This window comes from Neopelma chrysocephalum, unplaced genomic scaffold, assembly GCF_003984885.1.
Source record: "Neopelma chrysocephalum unplaced genomic scaffold, ASM398488v2 Primary Assembly neopelma1_200, whole genome shotgun sequence".
NCBI lineage: Eukaryota > Metazoa > Chordata > Aves > Passeriformes > Pipridae > Neopelma > Neopelma chrysocephalum.
The window spans coordinates 1,598,941-1,609,847 of NW_020897862.1; the positions used below are offsets into that span (position 1 = coordinate 1,598,941).

The 10,907-nt window shown below is 51.3% G+C and overlaps 1 protein-coding gene across 3 annotated transcripts; it reads left to right on the forward strand.

The window, feature by feature from the left end:
- The first annotated feature begins 77 nt into the window (after nucleotides 1–77).
- Nucleotides 78–10,636, forward strand: MTHFR (methylenetetrahydrofolate reductase). 3 transcript variants are annotated; one of them, XM_027702975.1, is made up of 12 exons: nucleotides 78–184; nucleotides 2,568–2,819; nucleotides 3,896–4,134; nucleotides 4,434–4,544; nucleotides 4,707–4,900; nucleotides 5,386–5,636; nucleotides 6,361–6,495; nucleotides 6,779–6,959; nucleotides 7,353–7,535; nucleotides 8,840–8,941; nucleotides 9,191–9,310; nucleotides 9,804–10,636. In XM_027702975.1, exons 2-12 carry the CDS (start codon nucleotides 2,578–2,580, stop codon nucleotides 9,999–10,001), a joined length of 1,956 nt encoding a protein of 651 aa, XP_027558776.1. In that variant the 5' UTR covers nucleotides 78–184; nucleotides 2,568–2,577; the 3' UTR covers nucleotides 10,002–10,636. The 3 variants fall into 3 exon arrangements, with proteins under 3 accessions (XP_027558776.1, XP_027558775.1, XP_027558777.1); XM_027702974.1 differs by lacking the exon at nucleotides 78–184 and adding an exon at nucleotides 1,200–1,562; XM_027702976.1 differs by lacking the exon at nucleotides 78–184 and adding an exon at nucleotides 2,916–2,972 and having other exon boundaries at nucleotides 2,707–2,819.
- Nucleotides 10,637–10,907: the final 271 nt, after the last annotated feature.

The window sequence follows — 10,907 nt, forward strand, 5'->3', positions numbered from 1 at the left end:
TCCCGCTCCCGCTCCCGCTCCTGCCCCATCCCGGTCTGGTCCCGCCCCATCCCAGTCCGGGCCCGCCCCCGCGGCGCCATGTCGGGTGAGGGCACCCGCGGGCCCCCACGTGACCCGCACGGCGGCGGCCGCCCTTAAAGCGCGGCGGGCGGGCGGCCCGTGCAGCGCCCGGCACCGGCCGCAGGTGAGCGGGACCGGGATGGGGACCCGATGGCTGCCCCAGCGCTGGGGAACATCGCCCTCCTCCGCTGTGGGTCTGCCCGGCGGGGTCAGCTGAGGTGAAGGGGCCATCGGGCTGCAGCGGGATGCTCGCCTGGCCCCGAGCGCGGCAGGGACCTCCTGGCACACCGGACGCCGGTGCTGCTCCCCCTGGCCTTCCCGTGGCCGCTGTCCCGCTGTCCTGGCGGTGGATCCAACAGCGGGCCCCTTCACCTCCCCGCAGGGCTCTGAGCCCGATGCCGCGGCCCGGGACAGCGAGGCCCGGAGCAGCCCCTTGCAGCGTGTGAACGGTGCATCTGTGCAGTGAGTTTAGCCTGGGTGGTAAAGCTGAGCTTTCGGGGAGTGCAGGTCTCCGCCCTGCGTGTCTGGGTGTCAGCTCAGGGCTGGGAGGAGTTGGAATAGCAGCGGCATCGTACAAACACAACAGGTGCATCCATGCTGAGCATCCCGGTGTGCTGAGCCACGGATCTCTGAGCTCTGCAGCGCGCCAGGAGCAGGAGCGCTGAGAGGTGCTTAAGACTGTCTTGTTTTGCCGCTGGCTTTGTTATTTAGGCTTATCTTGTTTCTCTTTGCAATAACGGCAAGCTTCTGCCAGCAAGTCTGTGATGCATCTGACAGTGAAGAGACTGCTCTGCATGCTGCCTGTAGACAGAATCTAAGTGAACCTTTCTCCTGTCTTTGTGATTCGATATTTCCAGCAAGATAAGGACCTTTTTTCATCCTATAGAGACGTTAATACACAGACCCTTTCCCCTTGTGATGGGTTTTAGTGGGAAAACAGACATCCTTTGATTTGCCTACAGTGCTGTGCTATGCTTGCTAGGAGTGAGATATTAGGAGTTGACGGCACGTGGTTTTGAGCTGCCAGCTTGATCACCAGCACATGCTTTGGAATAATTCTCCCAGATTAGTGCACGTGGATGTCAGGCAAGGTCCTCTGGGAGTGCCTGGTCAGGGCTGTTTTTGCTTCACTCCTCAGTAAGTCTGAGCTGCTGTTTTTGCCACAGCTGCTGTGTTGGTACACAAGAGATCTGAGGCTCCCGGTTCCTCTTGGCAGCAGGAAGCCTGCACTCCTTCCTCACATCTCCTGCCAGCTGGAGAGGTTCCTCAGGTGGTAAAAGCAGACTTTCTCCCAAAGACTTTTGCCTGATTGGCAACTCAAGCGTAAACAGTAGAAGAAAAGTTCAAAGTCCTCTTGGCTGACCTAAAGCCACGATGGAGTTTACGATAAGAACAGAGAACGTGTGCTGGCTCAAGCAACCATTCCCTCCAAAACAGGCTCCAAAGTTATGTAATGCTTGGACAACATGCTGCTTCCCAGTGATAATTTTAAGTTTTGGCAGGTACCTAAGCAAATAATGCAGATCCCAGTTTTGTGGCAGCACTTCTGTAACTCTGTGTGCTCATTACCTCATTTTAAAGGCACAGGATGGAGCATTGGGGGGAGCTAAGTGGAGCTGAGCATCCTAGACCCACTTCCACCTCTGAGTTGCTGTTTTGCTTTCTGTGAAGCCAGGCAAGCACAGCTGGTGGTGTTGCGCAAGGCAGGGAGAAGAGGATGGTCTCTGCTGACTTTGTTTCCAAGCAGCCACACTTGGTGAGGAAAGGAACTGTATCTGCTAAAGAGCTGAGTGGGTGCAGTGGGCTGGCCCAGGGGACTGCTGTCTGTGGAGGCCATCTCCACAGATGTCATGTGGAAAAGGCCAGTGGTTGGAAATGCAGCTGTCTGATCCAACAAAGAAAACAAAGGCCTGAGTTTTTGGGGGTGGCCTGATCAGAGGGGATTCTGTCCTTTGTTTCTGACGTAGGAATAGTTTGTGCATTCTTGTGTCCCTGCCCCATTAGCACTGGCTCTCCTATCTACAGTGTAGAGCAACACTGACTTTTGGGAACAGACAGAATGGAAATTTTGAGGATGGAGACAGTCCAAGAAGCACCTGCTGTAGACAAAAAAAAAAATCTGCTGGCATGCCCAGCCCAAGGCCACAAGATCACAGAGGCCATCACCTGGTTCACATGGGCATCCTGCCTTGCTGAGTTGCAGTCAGGGCAAAAGTGATGTTGACCTGACTCTTTTGAGAGCCAAATTTGACCCAGCAGGCACAGAAGAGCCGCATCAAAGCGGCACAAAGCCAACTGCTGTGTTATTTCTCTCAGCACTATCTAAACACGTGCTTTTTATTGTGTTTTCACTACAGCTTACAGTGAGGGCTAGCAGAAGGGACTCCTTGATGATGAATGTTGGGTCTTGACATGGGCTTATTTAATCATCATCTGCCCACCCCAGCAGTAACTGCTCCATGCTGAGACCTTTGTACCCACCGTGCTCCCTCTGCTCCCCTCTCCAGAGCTCCCACCATGGTCAATGAGACCCAGCAGAGCTGCAGTGCCAGCTCCAGCTCCAGGTCCGATGGCGGCAGCAGCAGCGGGAGCGAGAGCTCCAAGGACAACTCACGCTGCTCCACCCCGGTGCTCGACGCCGACCGGCACGAGCGGCTGCGCGAGAAGATGCGCCGGCGGCAGGAGGCCGGGGACAAGTGGTTCTCCCTGGAGTTCTTCCCCCCACGTACAGCCAACGGTGCTGTCAACCTCATCTCCAGGTGAGCCCTGCAGGGTGGGAGAGGTGTGTCTGTGGTGGAGGGCTGGGGAATAGCTAATGAGGCAGGCTCTGCCCCATGCTCTGTCTCCCCTTCCAGGTGACGAAGCAGGTAATGGGGCTGTCCTTTCCTGCTGAGGAGGGTAATGGACACCAGGTAACTTGTCTTCCTTGGAGGCCCTGAAGAGTTAAGTGCTGTGTTGGGATTACTGAGGGGCCAGGCTGTTTCCTTGCTCCCACGGTCCGGGAATTTGGAGCAACCCCACTGTCATGCTCTGGGGCTGAAGCACAATGCTGGGGCAGAAAAGTACCTGTTGAAAGCAGAGAATCCTCCTTGAGGGGCTGCGTGCCAAAGTCTCTGGAACAGACTCCCACTTGCTTTCAGAATCATCCAGCTGCTATGGTTTGTGCCTCTGCATTATTGAGGACTAAAGTTTCAGCCTCTGAGATAGGTGTCCCCATCTAAACTTTAAATGAAAAGTGATAGTTCTCAGTGGAGCTAGAAGTTCTTCTGGAGCCCCAGGAGCCACCATGTACTCACCTGGAGGAGAAGAGGGTGTTTCATAATTCCCTTTATAACTGCTGTATGCCAATGCTATATGTTAAACAGAAGGGCCTGTTCCAACTTAGAGCAGGAGAGAGACACTGGGGAACACAACAGAGTTCTGGTCCATCTTTTCATATTTGTGGCCTCTACAGTTCAAGCTGGGAGCAGGGGGTTGCAGCATGGTCTCCCATCTCAAAAGGAATGGGACTTGCACTGCTCTCTAGTAGAAGCCATGTCAGTCTAATAGAACATGCAGGGAGGAAGTGTATTGTACAGAGAACACCTCGGTTGCCTCTTCAAAGAGATTCTAAGCTCTTGTAAGCTCTTCCCCAGAGAGCCTTAAAGGATGGCTTTCCTTATTTACACTGGCCACTTGCTTAACTCTTAGTGCAACACTTTTGTGGTCTCTCCTGCTGCTGTCACCCAAGCTCTCTCTGCCTGTTGCTGGCATTCCAGCAGTGAGCAAGATACCCCAGGCCTAGGGAGGGGATTTGCCTACCTGGTGTAGGCTGACACAGCTCTAAACCCCACAGGTTTGACCGCATGGGAGCAGGTGGCCCACTCTTCATTGATGTGACGTGGCATCCTGCAGGGGACCCAGGATCTGACAAGGAGACCTCTTCCATGATTATTGCCAACACCGCAGTCAACTACTGTGGCCTGGAGACCATCCTGCACATGACATGCTGCAACCAGACCAGGGATGACATCACGGGGCATCTGCAGAAGGCCAAGAGGCTTGGGCTGAAGAACATCATGGCACTGCGTGGAGGTGAGTCCTGTGATGTGCAGGGCTCAGCCTGTGCTGCTGTTGTGTTCAATTCCAGGGTAAAAGCAGAGAAATAAGATTTAGAGGCTCCTTCTGCAGGAATTAAATGTTGAGACTGAGCATTTCACCTGAGCCCTTTGTTAGTCCCTCCAGCTCAAGGGTAGACAAAACCAGTCCATGGTTGAAACTGCAGACTTGGGAGTTTCATCTTTGTCTTCCTTTTGATAGCAGTTTTTTACTGAAGTAGCAGATCTGAGTCCAGCAAACAGTTGGAGAGAGCTGTGGATTTGTTCTCTTTTCAGATCCTGGTGGTGAGGAATGGGAGGAAGAAGTAGATGGTTTCAACCATGCTGCTGACCTGGTTAAGCACATTCGCAGTGAATTTGATGATTACTTTGACATCTGTGTGGCAGGTAAATGTCTTCCACTGCAGAGTGGGGGGTAGGGTCTGAGACAGGGAAATCAGCTCAGCAGTCCCTCCCTGGACTGCTGTGACAATGCAATACTTCCTAATTTCTAGCAACTTGCCCTGACCACCAGGGTTTCATTTTTTTCCGCCCCTCTTCCTCCCAAAGGCTACCCCAAGGGTCATCCTGAAGCAGAGAGCTATGAGGCAGACCTGAGGCACCTGAAGGAGAAGGTCTTTGCTGGAGCAGACTTCATCATTACACAGCTTTTCTTCCAACCAGAAACCTTTCTCAAGTTCATGAAGGACTGTCAAGCCATTGGCATCACCTGCCCCATTATTCCTGGCATCTTCCCCATACAGGTGAAATCCAGTAATTTGGGTTTGGGGCGGGAATAAGGATCCAGGATGTTAAGTGTTTGTGGGTCAGGGCCTGAGAGAGAGAGGTCTGTAAATATCCTCCACAAAATTTCTGGGAAGTGAGAGTGCTAAACATGTGATAAATCTGTAGGTGGTTTGCTAAATTAAAGAGGCAGGTAATAACAAGCTGAAAAGGTTTTCTGTGCCCATATGGCAAAAAGGGGTATAAAGGACAATGTCACTACTCCTAACTAACCATTCCTGAGGTGTTAGTTTTCACTGTCAGCATGCAGGGCTTGGACAAGGACCTAAAAATCACCTAAAGAGACACGACCTGGACTGTGTTACCATCCTTGAGATGGGGCCTGGGAGTAGAATCCAGGAGACCCAGTTCTAAATCTGCCACAAAATTGAGACCAAGTACCTGTGCTACGGAGATGTCAGAAAAGGGCCTTGGAAAAATATAAATCCCCTGCATCCTCCTCCAGGGTTACCACTCCCTGCGCCAGCTGGTGAAGCTCTCCAAGCTGGAGGTGCCTCAGGAGATCAAAGATGTGATTGAACCCATCAAGGACAACGATGCAGCCATCCGGAACTACGGGGTGGAGCTGGCAGTGTCCATGTGCCGGGAGCTGCTGGACAGTGGGATGGTGCATGGGCTCCACTTCTACACCCTCAACCGGGAAGTGGCCACCACTGAAGTCCTGAAGCGCTTGGGCTTATGGAAGGAGGACCCCAGGTGAGCAGAATGTACTGGTTTCTGTGAGTTCCACTTTCACATCCATCCACCCATCCCACCTTCTGAAAGGAAACAAACTCTGCTTTTTTGCCTTTTTTTTTTCCTTTTAGCACCTTTCTGCATTTAGAAGTTCGCCCTTCCTGTAGTTCTCCAACAAGAGCTGGGAGGAATAAAGGGAACAGCTGAAGGAGGAGTTTGTTTGGTTTAGTAAAGTAGCTTTAAATGAGCTGTTCTGGAACTTTAAAAATCCAGACTCTTAGAGCTGCCACTTGGAAGAAATAAGTTTTTGATGCCTGTCACAACCCCTCTTACAGGCTGGGTGCTATGTAAGCTCCCACTGTGGATTTCTAGGGTTCTCTGCAGCTGATAAAGGGAATGTGGAATTCTCTCTGAGTCCACAGGCTTCAGCATAGACAAGAGGAAGCAAAGGAAATTCTCAGCTGTTTTTTTTCCTTACAGTAGCTTCCCATAGTGCTTTGCCTTACCTCTTCCAATTTCAGGTGTCAGTGCTGTACTCTAACATTAAATAGACCCCTACTGAGCATCTTTGTAAGGGAACTGCATGGGAAATACTTTCCATAAAGGAAGAAGAGTTTCCTGTCCTACTTCTTGGCAAGCAGAACTCTTCTCAGCCCCTGTTATTGCTCTCTCCAGAGGAAGGGCCTCCAGGCTCTAGTGGCGAGTCAGCAGAGGAAGTGTGTTAATGTCTGCTCCTCCCATGCAGGCGGCCCCTGCCCTGGGCAGTCAGTGCCCACCCCAAGAGAAGAGTGGAAGATGTTCGGCCCATCTTCTGGGCCTCCAGGCCCAAGAGTTACATCTATAGGACCCAGGAGTGGGATGACTTCCCCAATGGCCGGTGGTAAGTGTCCCCTGCAGTAGGAAAGGCTGGTGCACAGTTGGTCTCTGTTAATGGGCATCCTTGGCACACTTTGGGCTTCACTGAATGGGTGGCTTCCTAACAAAGTGGCCCCCAGTTGCTTGGATTGAATGAGGTGAGGAGAATGGCACCAAGATCTTGAGGTTTTTGGTGTCTGGGTGGGTTTTGTTGGATACTTCTCTTCCTGGGTGGCTGCCTCCCTGCACCACCAAATCAGCTCATCTTCCTCAGTGGCCTGTTAAGTCTGTGTCTGCTCCCCTTGCAGGGGTAACTCCTCCTCTCCAGCCTTTGGGGAACTGAAGGACTATTACCTCTTCTACCTGAAGAGCAAGTCTCCCCGGGAGGAGCTTCTGAAGATGTGGGGAGAAGAGCTGACTGGTGAGGAAAGTGTCTTTGAGGTGTTCACGTGTTACATCACTGGAGAACCCAACAGGAATGGGCACAGGGTGAGTGATGGCCCAGGAAGGGATGGTTGGTGTGGCACAGACAATAGTGCATGTTTCCCCTTGCTCCTGGTACTACATCATTCTTCTAAACAAGAATTGGCACCTCCCTATCCAAAAGGATTTTCTGGGACAGCATTTGAAAGGGGATCCAGCAGCCAGAGCTAGGGCTCAAAAAAAAGGAAAGCTGCTACAGTATGACAGGACTGGTATCTCTAGACTTCAGCAGTCGTTCTTAGAGTTGAGCATATCCTGCCCTGTGAACCAAACCTGGGAGTTCTCTCCTGAAGCAGGTGTGTTTGAGGCCATGAGGGCACTTCTGAGTTCCTTCAACACCCAGATGGCAATGAAGGGGTTGTTACACCCCCTGTGAGCCACCCTTTCTCCCCATGGCAGGTCACATGCATGCCTTGGAACGATGACCCTCTGGCTACTGAGACCAACCTTCTGAAGGACCAGCTGGAGAAGGTCAACAGACGAGGAATCCTGACCATCAACTCCCAGCCAAACATCAATGGCAAACCATCCACAGACCCCATTGTAGGCTGGGGGCCCAGTGGGGGCTACGTTTTCCAAAAGGTACAGTACTATTCTGGGCTAGGCAGCAAAGAGTTATGACCCTGTTTGGCCTCTGTTAGGTTGGGAGGTCCCAGGATTTCATCCAGATAATCTTTCTGCCTGCTCCTTATCTTAATGCCTTGTTGGTGAGATGAGGCAAAGCTCCTTTGGTGTCCTAAGAGCCAGGCTATGTCATCTCTGTGGCTGACTTCAGGGCTGTTTTCTCCCACCTCAGATCATGTATTGTTTCTTGTTTCTACTCTCAGCAAGTAATTATTGGTGACTTCTTTCTAGAGCAAGGCTGTGAAGTTTTAGATACATTTTACCTGCTGCATCTGCTCCCATTCAGTGATGCAGAAAGCACTCAGGTGGGAATCAATGGGGTAGTATCTCTACCAGCCAGCTTCTCACGGTGATAACTGGGCATTTATAAATTCCCCTGTCTGTCCTTCGCTAAGGCTGAGTTCTCCACAATTACCCTCAGCCCACAGCACTGTGCTGTGCTGTTCAGACAACTGCCAGGTTCCTTCCCTGGCCTGCCAGCAGTCCTGCCTCCCACTGTCAGGCATTTCAGGCCCTGGAGCCTTGCCACTAATGGCTGTGATAGGAATCTCCCATCAAGGTAAATGCCAGGCAAGTGGCTCATACTGGGAAACAAAGCAGCCGTGTTCAAAAGGGATCCAAACCGCCAAAGCCAGAGACCAGCAGATGGCAAATGCAGTTATGTTTTCAAAGGAAAAGATTCCCCCGAGGTGAGGGAAATCCATCATCTCACACAATAGCCAGGAAATGGGGGGAGGGGAAGCAGTTGTTGGGAGCAGCCAAGCACAGAGCAAGTACAGAATTCGGTTGTATAAGCACACGGGGAGAATTGTGAACAAAAGATGAGGACAGGGAGTGGTGCTTAGGAGAGCCCAGCTGAGACCCCCGAGTTCTGCTCTCACCAGGCTGGGCTGCCTTGGCAAGACACTGCTGTAGAATAGAGGTCAAGCACTCTGGCACAGGCTGCTTCCTGGTGCAGCAGTTGTGGTTACACGAGTTCATTCCAGCCTGTCTGCTTGCATGGGTGCAAAACAGACAGGATGTAGCTTTTCTGAGCTCACTGTTCTGGCCTGTTATATCTGCTCTTCCCAGTTATTTATTTTTTTTTCCCCAGCTCTCTTATGAATTTGCTCTGCCCTTTGCTCAGCCCTCCTCTGTAGTACATGTTTCTGGGGATGTGCATGCAAGGCAGCCCAGACTCCACAGCTCTGTCCTCGTTTGCCTGTATCTGTCCTGCCATGATTTAAGGCTCTGACTCTCCTCCCCCTTCCCCATCCCCGCAGGCCTACCTGGAGTTCTTTGCCTCCAGCGAAATCGTCACGGCGCTGCTCAAGGTGCTGAAGAAGTACGAACTGAGGGTGAACTACCACATTGTCAACGTCAAGGTGGGCTGTGGGGCACAGGACACACACGTTCTTTCACCACCTGAGGAGAGAGGCAAATATCCAAGATTCAGATATCGCTATGAACAAAGTGGGACACGAGGGCTGATGAAGGGAAGGGAAAGTAAAGCAAGTCAGCTGTGTCGTGCAGCTGCTGTTTGAGTTAACAAGGAGAGGGTAAATGCACTTGTTCCAACTCACTCAGCTCCTCCTCCAGCAGTTGCTTCAAAAAGGTTTTCCTTCCTTTGGCAGGGCCAGAATATCACCAATGCTCCAGATCTGCAACCCAACGCTGTCACCTGGGGCATCTTCCCAGGCAGGGAGATCATCCAGCCTACTGTAGTGGATCCTGTAAGCTTCCTCTACTGGAAGGTGAGTCCTCCCTCCTGCTGGATGCACTACTGTGAAATTCAGTGTCTGGTTTGGTTTTAGTCTGTGACACTTCTCACAGTTGAGGGCTGTTGCAATATTGGCTTGCAGAGGTCCAGGTACTGCTTCTCCTGCTCCCTCCATGTAAGGAGAACTTTGCTGTGGCAAAAGCTCTTCTCAAACACCAAGTGCACAGTAACTTGGGAACTACCAGTGTCACTGTAGTGGGCCCCAGAGTGCTGGACAGTGGCTCTCCCTCCCCTCTTACACACACGCAGGGGCAGCACTGAGCCGTTCATTGCACTGCAAACCGTGTCTCCTTTCAGCTCTGGGCACTTCCCCCTGGCTGGAAAGCATGAGGCTCCTTGCTCAACTCCTGCCATTTTTACTGAGAAGAAGCAAGCCACAGGCTGGCCAGCCACGTGTGACACTGGGTGTCCTAAATTAAGTAACATGAAAATGTTACACAACTGCCAATGTTTTTTTCCCCTGCCAGGACGAAGCCTTTGCCCTGTGGATTGAGCAGTGGGCCAAGCTCTACGAGGAGGAGTCGCCCTCTCGCATGATCATCCAGTACATCCATGACAACTATTACTTGGTCAACCTGGTGGACAACGACTTCCCCCTCGAAAACTGCCTCTGGCAGGTTGTGGATGACACTTTTGAGCTGTTGAACTCTCCAACTCAGCAGTGAAAATCCCTCTTACAATCCCTTACTTCCTCCATCCATCCACTGAGAAGCAGCAGCAGCTCTTGTGCTGGCGATGGGCAACACACTCCCAAACCCACAGTATGTGCTCTTCTGTCCCCAGCAAAAAGGCTCCCTGAGCCCTTCTCACTGAACAATAGCCAGAACTACCTGAACCTCCGAGTTGAGGCTCCAGACTGAGCCTGAAGGGCAGCTCTGCGGGATGAAGAGCTGCTAATGGCCGTGTTGATTGCAAGAACAGAGAACTCTTGTGCATCAATGCGATAAAACTCCATGGGATTCTGGTAACTTTCCCATGCCAAAAATGCTGCCTTGGGGGCAGAAACACTCCTGTTAGCTGTGCCTATGCAAGGGGATTATTTCAGCTGTTACCAACCCGGAAAAGAAGGTCAAATTGCTTTTACATTGCACTCCTAAAATGTATTTCTTCATTATTGCTCACATCAGGCTATTTTGCACTCACTCCAGAAGAAGGTTCAATATTTCTCCTTAACTTTTCTCCTTTTATTGTATTTCCTGTTTTCTTTTTAATAGGACTATGTGAATTCCAATTCTGGATTAAGCTATTTAGGCATCACACTATTCCTTAGATTATGTATAATAAATTACGTGAATACAAATGTCTCTTGTCCTAGGCTACACTCTAGCAGAGACTCATGTTGTTTGCAAACTAGTCAGCGTGGCACAAGGGAAAATTTTAAGAAAACCAATTGTTCCTGGGGCAGTTCTGCCTTCACTTTCAGTGCATGCCCTGAGTATGACCAAAGCTCGATGGTAGAGCAGAGAAAGCTTAAATCCTGGAATTTACCAAAAGTAACCACCGACAATCTTCGGCCCAGAGCTGCAATGTCAAAGGAGTTCTGGTGGTCCTTTTCCAGTGCCTGTAGGGAA